General features: G+C 48.0%; 1 protein-coding gene across 3 annotated transcripts in view; it reads left to right on the top strand.

Annotated features, from left to right (window-relative positions):
* The window catches only part of LOC140459631 (zinc metalloproteinase-disintegrin-like MTP9), a 94804-nt gene that overhangs the window by 71310 nt on the left and 8659 nt on the right, over positions 1–14835 (top strand). For all 3 annotated transcript variants that reach the window (XM_072553935.1, XM_072553934.1, XM_072553933.1), the window contains 3 exons: positions 1985–2087; positions 9909–10059; positions 11437–11508. In XM_072553935.1, coding sequence (XP_072410036.1) covers positions 1985–2087; positions 9909–10059; positions 11437–11508 — 326 coding nt within the window. The remainder of the gene's footprint in view (positions 1–1984; positions 2088–9908; positions 10060–11436; positions 11509–14835) is intronic.

Here is a 14835-nt window from a genome sequence, read left to right as displayed (position 1 = left end):
GCTGTGGAGGGCCAGGTCATTGAGTATATTTAAAACTGAGATAGATGGGTTCTTGAGTATCAAGGGGATCAAAGGTTATGGGGATAATGGGGTTGAGAAAATTAGCTATAATTGTTTGGTGGATCAGACTCAATGGGCTGAATGGCCTAATTTCTGCTGCTATTTCTTATGGTCTTTTGGTCGAATGGGGTCAAGAATCATATCAGCCAAGATAGAATGGTGGAGCTGAATCGATGGACCGAATGGCCTCATTCTGCTCAGCTATCTTATGGTCCCCTCTGTTCTTTGACCAATTGCTTTAAATCCCTGACCGAGTCGGCTGATAGGTCTTCCCTGTCCAAGTCTCTCATTATTTTCTCCACTTCTGTAAAGACTCACCTCAGCCTCATGTGTTGAGAGGTCAACAACAGCAGCCTATCTGATCTTTCCTGGTCACTGCAGTTTTCAATCCATGGAAACATTCTCCTCCATACTCTCTCGATAGCAATGGTGTCCTTCCCGTCATGTGGTGACCAGAACTGTGCTCTGGCTGAACCAGTGTCTTCTATCGTTCCGGCATCCCATCTCTGCTGTGGAACTCAATAGCTAACCCACTGAAGGGAAGCATCCCAAACGTCTCCTTCCCCCTTCTCCACCTGTCCCTGCCACCTTCAGGGACCTGTGGACAATCCCTCCATGGCCTCTGACCCTTGTATCCCAAATGCGTATCTGTTTGAATCTGGGCTGGTCACAAGGACAATGAGCAGCAGGAAGCCATTTGCCCATCCACCCAGCTCTGCCCAATTGTGGCCTTGGCCCCATTTCTCTGCCTGCTCCCCAAGAACTATGAAGACAATGACTCTGAGCAACTATCTGTCAGGCCTGTCTGTGATTTCCTTCACAGGAGATGAGGAGGCCTTGAGTTGTGCAGCAGCGAGAAAGGCCTTTCGGTCCATCCTGCCTGTGGCAGCATTTTGTGAGAGCAAACCAAATGACATCCACTTGTTCTCTGCAGCTCTGCAAACATTGCCTTCTGATAGATTTGCCCCTGACTCACCTTGCCCTTCCCCTTTCAGAGAGCACAATTCCAGGAAACAATTCTCCTACTCATCTCCTCTGGTGACAGCACCACCATGGAAACCAAGTATTGCAAGAAGGATTCAAGTCATATTCACCAAAAATGGTTTCAAAAGAATAATGAGACTGTGCTGATTATTTTATAATTATAATAAATGGGGAAGGAAGTCAATGCTCAACAAGGAAGGAAGTGATGACTGACAGTACTTACAGAACGTTTCAGTGATCATTTTGCATAAGTTTTATGGTTATCGTGCAATTACAGGAATTTCACAACCCTCAGGTCAGATGGTCCCTGCTTCTTAAAGACTGAAGGATTTCATGAGGATGGAACACAGCTAGGACTGAGTGGAGAAACTGCCATCGCAACTGTTCCAACGTTGGTTCATTCAGTGCTGTGTTTCAGGTTAGATTAGATTAGATTAGATTCCCTACAGTGTGGAAACAGGCCCTTCGGCCCAACAAGTCCACACCAACCCTCCGAAGAGCAACCCACCCAGACCCATTCCCCTACATTTACCCCTTCACCTAACACTACGGGCAATTTAGCATGGCCAGTTCACCTGACCTGCACATCTTTGGACTGTGGGAGGAAACTGGAGCACCCGGAGGAAACCCACACAGACACAAGGAGAATGTGCAAACTGTGCTGTGGAAGGTTCCAGAAAGCTCAGGGAATAAAAGAGACTGTGGCCAGGTTGGGTTGAGTTGGGTTCAAACATCAACCATTGCCATGTTGAAGGACAGGACAGGCTTGAAGGGCCAAATGGCCTCCTTCTGCAGACTCAAATGGCTCCCATCTCTACTTGCTGCAAGTGATTGAGTCCTGTTATATTTTCTCATCATCGCAGTCACTTTGCATCAAATTTTCTATTGGCTTTGTTGAGCCACCTCATTCTGATGAACATCAATGTTTCTGTTTTAATAGGTGCCAAGGCAGCACCGAGGCGTTGCTTTGAAGTCAATAAGCAGGGCGACAAGTTTGGTTACTGTCGGAAGACAGCGTCTGGTTTTCAAGGATGTGCTTCTGAGTAAGTAAACAAAACAAGTTGGCCATACCATTCCTGGCTCAACCTTTTTATGAACCATTTGCATGAGAACTGCTGGCCAAGCCAATGTTTATTGCCCAGAGGCTAGCCTTCCATCATCAGTGGACATGAGTGAACTGGGGGTGGACTTTTACAGCTATCGATTGTGTTTAATACCAGATTCGTTTTTGCTGGATTTGACTTTCACTGTCTGCCCAGGGATTTGAACCCATGACCCCCTGTTTAACTCACCAGGTAACATCAGGACCCCTTGTCGGCAGCCCACTTGTGGATGTATGCTCAGTGCTATCCATGGGCCTCAGTTCCCCTGCCATCAATATCAGCACTCCCACACACCCAGTCACCGCCAGTGCACTCCTGACAACTTTATTCCATGTTTTCTCTTAGAAACGCCCTGCTGAGTTTGCATTTTCTTTTAGAGTCATAGAGCTGTACAGCACAAAAACAGACCCTTCAGTCCGACTTGTCCATGCCAACCAGATATCCTAACCTCATCTAGTCCCATTTGCCAGCACTTGGCCCCTATCCCTCTAAACCCTTCCTTATTCATGTACCCATCCAGATGCCTTTTAAATGTTGTCATTGTACCAGCCTCCACCACTTCCTCTGGCAGCTCGTTCCATACCCTTTGCATGAAAAAGGTGCATCTCAGGTCCCTTTTAAATCTTTCCCCTCTCACCTTACACATTTGCCCTCGAGCTTGGAAATCCCCTGCCCTGGGCAGAAAGATCTTGTCTATTCAACTTATCCCCGCTCCTCCTAATTTTATAAACCTCCATAAGGTTACCCCTCAGCCTCCGACGCTCCAGGGAAAACAGCCCCAGCCTGTTCAGCCTCTCCCTATATCTCAAACCCTCCAATCCTGACCACATCCCTGTCAACCTTTCCTGAACCTTCTCAAGTTTCACAACATCTTTCCTGTAGCAGGAAGACCAGAATGGCACACAATATACCAAAAGTGGTCTAACCAATGTTCTGTACAGCCACAACATGACCTCCCAACTCCTGTACTCAATACACTGACCATTAAAGGCAAATATACAAAACACCTTCTTCACTAAGCTGTCTGGCTGCAACTCCACCTTCAAGGAGCTATGAACCTGCACTCCAAGATCCCTTTGTTCAGCAGCACTCCCTAGGACCTTACCATTAAGTGTATAAGTCCTGCCCTGATTTGCCTTTCCAAAATGCAGAGCCTCACATTTAGCTAAATTAAACTCCATCTGCCACTCCTCAGCCCATCTGATCAAGATCTCATTGTACTCTGAGTTAACCTTCTCTTGCTAACTGTACCTCCTATGTTCACATCCAAATCACTTATATAAATGACAAAAACCAGTAGACTCAGCACCAATCCTTGTGGCACACCACTGGTCACAGGCCTCCAGTCTGAAAAACAACCCTCTACCACCACTCTCTGTCTTCGACCTTCAAGCTAGTTCTGTATCCAAATGACTAGTTCTCTCTGTATTCCATGAGATCTAACCTTGCAAACCAGTCTCCCATAGGGAACCTTGTCGAACGCCTTACTGAAGTCACATTGTCTACCGCTCTGCCCTCATCAATCTATGTCACTTCTTCAAAAGGGTTGGGATATCTGGTTGGCATGGATGGGTTGGACCAAAGGGTCTGTTTCCATGCCGTACATCTCTATGACTCTATGACTCTATGACTCTAAGTTTGTGAGACATGATTTCCCAAGCACAAAGCCATGGTGAATATCTCTAATCAGTCCTTGCCTTGCCAAATGCATATAAATCCTGTCCCTCAGGATTCCCTCCAACAACTTGCTCACCACCAGTGTCAAGCTCACTGGTCGATAGTCCCTGGCTTTTCCTTACCAATTTTCTTCAATAATGGCAAACACATTAGCCAACCTTCAGTCTTCAGACATCTCACCCATGAACCAAATACGTCAGCAAGGGACCCAGCAATTACGTCTCTAGTTTGCCGAAAGCATTCTGGGATACACCTGATCTGACCCCGGGGATCTATCCACTTTGATGCACTTAAAGACATCCAGCATCTCCTCCTCTGTAATACAGGCACTTTTCGAAATTTCAGTTTATTTCTCCAAGTTCTCTAGTTTCCAAAACCTTCTCCACAGTAAATATTGACACTAAAAACTTGTTTAATATCTCACCCATCTCCTGCAGTTCCACACATAGATGGTGTTCTTCTTCGCTCCCTGGTTACCCTTGTGCCCTTCATGTACTTGTAGTGTCCCTTTGGATTCTCCTTAACCCTGTTTGCCAAAGCTATCTCATTTCTCCGTTTTTTGCCCTTCTGATTTCCCCTTGAGCAGATTACTACAGACCTTATGCCATTTGAGGGATTCACTCGATCCTGGCTGTCAAAACCTGGCACAAAATCAGAAGTTGCTGGAAAAGCTCAGCAGGTCTGGCAGCATGTGTGAAGTGAAATCAGAGTTAATGTTTCAGGTCCGGTGACCCTTCCTCAGAACTGCTCTCACTTCTGAGGAAGGGTCACCAAACCCAAAATATTAACTCTGCTTTCTCTCCACAGATGTTGCCAGAACTGCTGATCTTTTCCAGCAACTTCTGCTTTTGTTTCTGATTTAAAGCATCTGCAATTCTTTTGGTTTTTATTTTGTCTATACCTGACCTACGCTTCCTTCTTTTTCTTGACCGGAGCCTCAATTACTCTCATCATCCAGCATTCCCTACATCTACCAGCCTTACTGTTTCTCTCTAACAGGAACACACTGTCTCTGGACTCTCAGCATCTCATGTTTGAAGGCTTCCCACTTCCCAACCATCCCTTTACCTGCAAATAGCCTCTCCCACTCAACTTTGAAAGATCCTGCCTAAATCTGTCAAAATTGGCCTTCCTCCAATTGTGAATGTTAACTTTTAGGTCCTGTCTGTCCTTTTCCATCACTATTTTAAAACAAATAGAATGATGAACCCTGGCCCTAAAGTGTTCCCCCAGTGACCTTCCTTATTTCCCAAGAGGAAGTCAAGGTTTGTTTCTTCTATCGTGAGGACATCCACATACTGCAGAAGAAAATGTTCTTGTTCACACTTAACAAATTCCTCTCCATCTAAACCCTGAACACCATAGCAGTCCCAGTCACTATTTGAAAAGTTGGAATCCTCTCCCATTACCACCCTGTTATTCTTACAGATAACTGAGATCTCCTTGGAATTTGCTTCTCAATTTCCCACTGACTATTGGGTGGGTCAAGATTAGAATCCCAAAAAGGTGATCATCCCTTTCTTATTTGTCAGTTCCACCCAAATAACTTCCCTGGATGTGTTGCCAGGAATATCATCCCTATATTCAGCGGAAATGCTATCCCTCACCAAAAATGCCACTCAGCCTGTTTCTTGTCCCCACTTTCTATCCTTCTGATAGAACCTATGCCCGGGAACATTAAGGTACCAGTCATACCCTTCCCTGAGCCACATTTCTGTAATAGCTATGATATCCCAGTCCCATGTTCCCAAAGATTCCCTGAATTCATTTGCCTTCCCTGTCAGTCCTCTTGCATTGGAATAATTGCAGGTTAATTGATCTGGTTTACCTCTGTCTCTGCCTTTGACTCATCTGCTCCTCTGCTGAACTGTACCCACCTCAGATTTATTTCTTCGGAGTATAGTTTATCTGCGTTGTGCAGCTCAGCTGAAACATCACCCTCATTCCCAGGTTATCCTACCCACAACCCCCTGCCCCCAAGTCCAGCCTCAAAGTCCACATCCTCACAGTCAAATCCCTTTGTACCTCAGCCCCTCCTCAACTCTGCCAGCATATGTGTCCCGTCCCACAATCCTCCAAGATCACAGCACTCCTACCAGTTCAGGCCTTTCAGCCCATCTTTGACTTCCTTGACCCCGACTCAGCAGCCACGCAATCTGTTCCCTTCGCTCATTGCAGCTCCTTAGACTGCACTTTCCAAACCAACAACCACTTCTCCCTCAAAGAGGAGGTGCCAGTGTTGGACTGGGGTGGACAAAGTTAAAAAGCACACAACACCAGGTTATGGTCCAACAGGTTTATTTGGAAGCACTAGCTTGTGAGGTGCTGCCTCTGTATCTGGTAGCTAGTGGGGCAGGATGATAGGACACAGGGCTGTCTACAGATTGTGTTCGTTTTAAACAAAATATAATGTAGTTGCAAATACAATTCTGCAAATGCAAATTCACCCCGTAGACTTGTGTGTGTGTGTGTGTGTGTGTGTGTGTGTATGTCTGTGTGTGTGTCTGTGTGTGAGTGCATGTGTGTGTATGTGTCTGTGTGTGTGAATGTGTATGTATCTGTGTGTGTTTGAGTGTGTTTGTGTGTGTGTGTGTCTGACTGTGTGTGTGAGTGTGTGTATATGTCTGTGTGTGCATGTGTGTGTGCGTAAGTGCATGTGTCTGTGTGTGTGTTTGTCTGTGTGTGTGTATGTGTCTGACTGTGTGTGTGTGTATATGTCTGTGTGTATATGTGTGTGCATGTGTGTGTGTGTTAGTGTGTGTGTGAGAGTGTTTGTGTCTGTATGTGTATGTGTCTGTGTTTGTGTGTGTGTCTGTGTGTTAGTGTGTGTGTCTGTGTGTGTGTGAGTGTGTGTATGAGTCTGTTTTTGTTAGTGTGTGTCGATGTGTATGTGTCTGTGTGTGTGTGTTTGTGTGTGTGTCTGTGTTTGTGTGCACATTCGTGTGTGTGTCTGTGTGTGTGTATGTGTGTGTTAGTATGTGTGTCTGTGTGTATGTGTTAGTATGTGTGTGTGTGTTTCTGTGTGTGCGTGGCTGTGTGAGTGTGTCTATGTGTGTGTGTCTGGGTCTGTGTTTGTTAGTCTGTGTGTGTGTCTGTGTGTTAATGTGTGTATGTTAGTGTGTGCCTGTGTGTGTGGGTGTGTGTGTGTGTTAGTGTGTCTCTGTGTGTGTCTCTGTGTGTCTGTGTGTGTTAATTTGTGTGTATGTGTCTGTGTGTGTGTGTGGTGTGTTAGTGTGTGTCTGTGTGTGTCTGTGTGTGTTAGTTTGTGTGTATGCGTGTGTGTGTGTGTGTCTGTGTGTGTGTGTCTGAGTGTTAGTGTGTGTGTGTTAGTGTGTGTGTGAGTGTACGTGGCTGTGTGTGTGTGTGTGTGTGCGTGGCTGTGTGTGTGTGTGTGGCTGTGTGTGTGTGTGTGTGTGCGTATCTGTGTGTGTGTGTGTGTTAGTGTGTCTGTGTGTGTGTGCGCTTCTGTGTGTATGTGGTATGTGTCCATAGAGTGAATTTGCATTTGCAACTACATTCTATTTTGTCCAAATAGCACACTATCTGTAGGTAATCAGTCCATGTGACATTTTATCAATTCCTACTTTGGAATATGAACCAGTCTGACTCAAGATTGGAATACAGACAGAGTCTAACCTCACACCTTTAATGCATTGCCTGTGCTGAAATGTCACTGTTTTTTATAAAACCTTAAGTTATCTTGTGAATGTGACTTGAAAGAAGTTCTGGGATTTGCATATTAATAAATCAAAACCCTCAACCCATTCTAAAAGATGAAAGACTTAACAGCAATCTAGGTTTGTTCAATACATCGCATCAGTTGTATGACACTCTGAAAGCTAGTGCTTCTAAATAAACGTGTTGGTTGATAACCTGGTATTGTCCCTTTGTACCTCAGCCCCTCCTCAACTCTGCCAGCATCTGTGTCCCGTCCCACAATCCTCCAATTGTGTGATTTTCAACTTTGTCTATCTATAAGGATAAGGGCAGCGGATACATGGGAACACCACCCCCTGAAAGTTCGCTCCAAACCACTCACCATCCTGCCTTCACTGTTGCTGGGTCAAAATCCTAGAATTCCCTCCCCGAAGGAATTATGGTCAACCTACAGCACATGGATTGTGGTAGTTGAAGAAAGCAGCTCACCCCCCACCTTCTCAAGGGGCAACTAGGGACGGGTAATAAATTTGGGCTGAGCCAGTGAAAATCACTTTCTCAAAAACAAATGAACTCCTGAGTTCTATAGTGTCCCCTCCCTGAGCCTGGCCTCCACTGTTCCACCTCCTCCTCCAGGAACATGATTCTAAAACCCCACCGTTTTGATCCCTTGTCTGAGTATGTTCCTGTGCAGTAAATCACAAAATGTTCCTGTTTAGAAGTTGCTCAACAGGTACGCTTGTTGATTGCCTCCAGCTTTGTAAGATGAGATAGACAAATTCCTTTGTGTGTTATTGACAAGAGATCTGCACTTCTGTTTGGCAGACCGTGATCATATAATTCAACACTCTGGAATTTCAGTTGATAATCTTCAGTTATTATGCAGGCCCAGGCAAATCCTTCAGAAAACTGTCTCCAGGCCCCGAACACTTGGGGAAAATATACTTCCTGAAAGTTTGAGTACAGAACATTGAAAAAGCAATTGGATAAATGAAATCCCACACTCCAGCTAATACAAAGCTACAGACCGTGGATGCTGGAAATTGGAAGTAAAAGCAGGCATTACCGTCTGGCAGCCTCTGTGGAGAGAAAATCAGAGCTAACTTCTGTCAGAAAGAACTTGAAATGTTAACATTGTTTTTCTCTCTCACCCACAATTTTGCCGGACCTGTCGAGATTCTCCAGCAATTGCTCACTCCCCTGTTAGGGCAGTGGGCTGCCTGTCAGTTTAAACAGTGCCTGAGCATTTATCAGAACCCTGGTCTACAAAGCTATCATGCCTCAGCACTAATCCTGAAAGGTAGCCTTGAGAAGGGAATGGGACAAGCATGATGATGACAAGTGTGCCCTTAGTCAATGTCAAAAGCACAACTTTGATCAGAGGTTCAGAAGAGGTTTACCAGGAAGTTGCTGGGAATGGAGGGCTTGACCGATAGGGAGAGGCTGGATAAGATGGGACTTTTTCCCCTGGACCATAGGAGGTTGAGGGGTGACCTTACAGAGGTTTATAAAATCATGAAGGGCATGGATAAAGTGAATGAGAAGGCTCTTTTTCCTAGGGTGGGTGGGGTATTTCAATATTAGGGTCAGATATGTTTAAGGTGGGAGGAGAAAGATTTAAAAAAGACACGAGGGGCAACATTTTTTACACAGAGAGTCCCCAGTTTCCCCTTGAGAAGGAGGGGGTGAGCTGTCTTCTTCAACCACCACACTCCATGTGCTGTAGGTTGACCATAATTCCTTTGGGGAGGGAATTCCAGGATCGTAACCCTGTGACAGTGAAGGAGCGGCGATATAGTTCCACGTCAGGATGGTGAGTGGCACGGAGGGGAGCTTGCAGGGATTGTGTACCCTGCATCCTTTAACAAAAGGTTGAATCTTGTGTGCTGGTTGATGTGGAAGTATTGGTGATGACTCACCCTGCTCTTGATGAAATGGTGCCCAAAGAACTGTGTATTTTCTTTACACATTCATGCACTCTCTGCTGGGATTTCAAATCAAGGTTCAAGTCACAAGGGACGCACCTGGTGTTGAAGAGCCCATTGAGTGAGGCAATGATGTGTTATCTCATTGACACGACCTTGCCTTCTGTCCCCCTGCACGAAACAACTTCACAAGACGGAGAGAGGAGGAAGCGAAGATCCCAGTCAGCTTCTCAAGCTTGTCAGATCAATCAGTTCTCATCCTGTGAGTGTTTCTGCCTCCTGACTTCATATCCCAGTCTTGGAACCATGTCCCTTCATCCCCTCACCCAACAGGAGCCTCTCAGTCTGCTCATTTGAACTAACCACAGCCATTTTGTTTGATTTGAGGTGCGGGAGGATGTGTGAGTGGGGAGGGAGAGAGAGAGAGGTGAAATAGCCATGTGGAGGGGGTCTGTGGCATGACTTCCCATCACTTGTACCGTTCTCCCACCTCAATTAACAGGGACATCATGTGTGGACAACTGAGCTGCACTGGTGGGAACAAGCAGCCAGGTTATAACACTGGCTCAATCAGTTTCGGAAGCATGGTTTGCCGAGTGGTACTGGATCCAGTCAGCTTGGTGCAAAATGGAACAAAGTGCGGAGATAACAAGGTAATGGGAATGAATGGGCTCATTGACTAAGACAGGGAAAGCCCTTGGAATATGTCAGATCTGTCCTAATTGGTCTACACCTGAACTCTTCCTGGTGGGACAGACATTGTGTTGACATTTTTGGCATAACTTTAAGGCATTTGTTCAGTCATAGAATCCCTACAGAATGGAAGCGGGCTGTTCAGTCCACCAAGTCCACACTGACCCTCCGAAGAGCCTCCAACCCAGATCTACCCCCTCTCCATCCCATCCCTGTTACCCTGTATTTCCCATGGCCATTCCACCTGACCTGCACATCTTTGGACTGTGGGAGGAAACCGGAGCACCCGAAGGAAACCAATACAGACATGGGGAGAACGTGCAAACTCCACACAGACAGTTGCCTGAAGCTGGAACTGAACCCAGGTCCCTGGCACAGTGAAGCAGCAGTGCTAACTACTGAGCCACTTGCCACCCATTCATGACATGTTCGTGTCACTGAGTAGGCCAGCAGTTATTGCCCATCCTGAAATGTTTAAGAATCAACCACATTGCCATGGGTCTGGAATCACTCACAGGCCAGACTGGGTAAGGAAGGCAGATTTCCTTCCCTGAAAGACATTGGTGAACTGGATTGTTTAGTCTGACAATCGACAGCGATTACGTTGTTTCAGCTTCCAGAACCCATGTTCCAGTTTTTTATTGAAGTTGAGAGTCACCACCTGCTGTTGTGGGTTTTGAACTCCTCTCCTCAGGGCATTCACAAGGGGTTCTGCATAGTTAGTCCAGTGACATGACCACAAAGCGACAGCCTCCTCTGTTTGGTTGTTCCACCAACATGTGGTGCTGGTTCAGCCTCGTGCGCGTGGAGCTTTCTGGAACCTCCCAGCAGGCTGTGCCACAATAATTTCTGCCCAGCTTCCCTTCGAAATCTCCCCTCAGTGTCCTGAAGCCTCTGAGTGCCAGGGCGATCAGGAACTCGCCATGGAAATCCCCTCTCTTGAAAATCTATCCATAAGGTCACTTCCTCCTCAGCTCCACCGGACTGTGGTGGGCTGCCTGAACTTCTGTGCTATCTCTCCTTCCTGGTCCTCTCTCAGCAAGACAGGCTATCGGGGTAAGTGTTCCCAATCCAGTTATATCACTGAGGGACATCAGGTTGGTGGCTGTTCACGGATAAACCTCAAAGCAAATCAGTGATTGCTTTTTCCACTTTGAGATTCGAGCTTTGCAAATGGGACTTGCCAGTCTGAATGAGGTTTGTTTTTTTCTCTCTCTCTCTCCCTCTCCTTCTCTGTCCTGCTTGACGTCCAGAAATCTGTCTCCACGTGACGGGTTCCTCTGACCATGTGAACTTCAGTAATGAATATATCCTCAACCTTTCTGCCCTTTCTACAGATGTGTGTCAACTCCAGGTGTACCAAGGTGCCACTTGTCGATGAGTGTTCCAGGAAGTGCCCAGCAGAGGCGGTAAGGCAACTGGCTCACTTGTGCCCGTTTGCTTCAATGTTCTGAGCTGAAAATGTGTTGCTGGAAAAGTGCAGCAGGTCAGGCAGCATCCAAGGAACAGGAGAATCGATGTTTCGGGCATGAGCCCTTCTTCAGGAATGAGGCTGAGATAAAGGGTAAGGGGGAGGGGCGCTGGAAATATGATAGGTGGAAGGAGGTGAGAGTGAGGGTGATAGGCCGGAGAGGGGGTGGGGGCGGAGTGGTCGGGAAGAAGATTTCAGGTCAAGAAGGCGGTACTGAGTCCAAGGGTTGGGACTGAGATAAGGTGGGGGGAAGGGAAATGAGGAAGCTGGAGAAATCTACATGCATCCCGTGTGGTTGGAGGGTTCCTAGGCGGAAGATGAGGCGCTCTTCCTCCAGGCGTCATGTGGTCAGGGTCTGGCGATGGTGGAGGCCAAGGACCTGCATGTCCTTGGCAGAGTGGGAGGGGGAGTTAAAGTGTTCAGCCACGGGCGGTTGGGTTGGTTGGTGCAGGTGTCCCAGAGGTGTTCTCTGAAACGTTCCACAAGTAGGCGGCCTGTCTCCCCAATATAGAGGAGACCACATCGGGTGCAACGCATACAGTAAATGATGTGTGTGGAGGTGCAGGTGAATTTGTGACGGATATGGAAGGATCCATTGGGGGCTTGGAGGGAGATGAGGGGGGAGGTGTGGGCGCAAGTTTTGCATTACTTGGGAGTAGAGGTTGGGTTGGTGGGGGGTGTGGACCTGACGAGGGAGTCGTGGAGGGAGTGGTCTCTCCGGAACGCTGATAGAGGTGCGGAGGGAAATATATCCCTGGTGGTGGGGTCTGTTTGGAGGTGGCGGAAATGACGAAGGATGATGCGATGTAACCGGAGGTTGGTGGGGTGGAAGGTGAGGACCAGTGGGTTTCTGTCCTGGTGGTGATTGGAGGGGTGGGGTTCAAGGGCGGAGGTGCGGGAAGTGGAGGAGATGCGGTGGAGAGCATCGTCAACCACGTCGGAGGGGAAATTGTGGTCTTTGAAGAAGGAGACCATTTGGGTTGTTCATTAGTGGAATTGGTCCTCCTGGGAGCAGACGCGGCAGAGGCGAAGGAATTGGGAATATGGTATGGCATTTTGACAGGGGGCAGGGTGGGAGGAGGTGTAGTCTAGGTAGCTGTGGGAGTTGGTCGGTTTGTAGTAAATGTCTGTGTTGAGTCAGTTGCCCAAGATAGAAATGGAGAGGTCTAAGAAGGGGAGGGAGAGTCTGAGATGGTCCAGGTAAATTTGAGGTCGGGGTGGAAGGTGTTAGTAAAGTGGATGAACTGTTCAACCTCCTCGTGGGAGCACGAGGTAGCGCCAATACAATCATCAATGTAGCGGAGGAAAAGTTGGGAGATGGTGCCAGTGTAGCTGCGGAAGATGGACTGTTCCACATATCCGACAAAGAGGTAGGCATAGCTGGGGCCCATAAGGGTGCCCATGGCTACTCCTTTGGTTTGGGGGAAATGGGAGGATTGGAAAGAGAAGTTGTTCAGAGTGAGGACCAGTTCAGTCAGTCCATAAGACCATAAGACATAGGAGTGGAAGTAAGGCCATTCGGCCCATTGAGTCCACTCTGCCATTCAATAATGGCTGATGGGCATTTCAACTCCATTTACCCCCATTCTCCCCGTAGGCCTTAATTCCTTGTGACATCAAGAATTTATCAATCTCTGCCTTGAAGACATTTAGCGTCCCAGCCTCCACTGCACTCTGCGGCAATGAATTCCACAGGCCCACCACTCTCTGGCTGAAGAAATGTCTCCGCATTTCTGTTCTGAATTTACCCCCTCTAATTCTAAGGCTGTGTCCACTGGTCCTCGTCTCCTCGCCTAACGGAAACAATTTCCTAGCGTCCACCCTTTCCAAGCCATGTATTATCTTGTAAGTTTCTATTAGATCTCCCCTTAATCTTCTAAATTCCAATGAATACAATCCCAGGATCCTCAGCCGTTCCTTGTATGTTAGACCTACCATTCCAGGGATCATCCATGTGAATCTCCGCTGGACACGCTCCAGTGCCAGTCTGTCCCTCCTGAGGTGTGGGGACCAAAACTGGACACAGTACTCCAAATGGGGCCTAACCAGAGCTTTATAAAGTTTCAGTAGCACATCGCTGCTTTTATATTCCAACCCTCTTGAGATAAATGACAACATTGCATTCGCTTTCTTAATCACGGACTCAACCTGCACCTTTAGAGAAATCCTCGACTAGCACTCCCAGATCCCTTTGTACTTTGGCTCAAAGGAGGATGTCAGTGGAAGGGTACTGGTTGGGTTGGCAGGAGAGGAGGAAGCGGATGGCTTGGAGGCCTTTGTGAAGGCGGATGGAAGTGTATAGGGACTGGATGTCCATCGTGAAGATAAGGCGTTGGGGGCCGGGGAAGCAAAAATCATGGAGAAGGTGGAGGGCGTGGGTGGTGTCCCGAACATAGTTGGGGAGTTCTTGGACTAAGGGGGACAGGACAGTGTCGAGGTATGCAGAGATGAGTTCGGTGAGGCAGGAACAGGCTGAGACAATGGGTCGGCCGGAGCAATCGGGTTTGTGGATTTTGGGCAGGAGGTAGAAACGGGCGGTGGGGGGTTGTGGGACTATGAGGTTGGAGGCGGTGGATGGGAGATCCCCTGAGGTGATGAGGTTATGGATGGTCTGGAAGATGATGGTTTGGTAGTGGGAGGTGGGGTCATGGTCAAGGGGGCGGTAGGAAGAGGTGTCCACGAGTTGGCATCGAGCTTCAACGGTGTAAAGATCGGTGCGCCAAACGACCACCGCGCCTTCCTTGTCTGCCGGTTTGATGGTGAGGTTGGGGTTGGAGTGGAGGAAGTGGAGGGCTGCATTTTGTGAGGGTGAGAGGTTGGAGTGGGTGAGAGGGGTGGACAGGTTGGGGCGGTCAGTGTCGCGGTGGCAGTTGGATATGAAGAGATCGAGGGCGGGTAAGAGGCCAGCACGGGGTGTCCAGGTGGATGGGGTGTGTTGGAGGCGGGAGAAGGGGTCGTCAGAGGGTGGGCGAGAGTACTGTTGCAGAAGTAGGTGTGGAGGCGAAGGCAGCGGAAGAAATGCTCGATATCTAGCCGCGTGTCGAACTCATTGATCCGGGAGCTTAGGGAGATGAAGGTGAAGCCTCTGCTGAGGACTGATTGTTCATCCTCAGAGAGGGGGAGGTCTGGAGGGATGGTGAAAATACGGCAGGGCTGGGAGCTAGGACCTGGTGTGGGGCTGGAGCTGGGAGTGGGGGCGGGGTTGGTCGTAGGGGCGGAGATTAACATAAGGTCCTGGGGAGTGTTGCTGAACAAAGAGACCTTG

The sequence above is a fragment of the Chiloscyllium punctatum genome, chromosome 35, assembly GCF_047496795.1.
Source record: "Chiloscyllium punctatum isolate Juve2018m chromosome 35, sChiPun1.3, whole genome shotgun sequence".
Taxonomy (NCBI): domain Eukaryota; kingdom Metazoa; phylum Chordata; class Chondrichthyes; order Orectolobiformes; family Hemiscylliidae; genus Chiloscyllium; species Chiloscyllium punctatum.
This window is presented reverse-complemented; position numbering and strand designations above follow the sequence as displayed.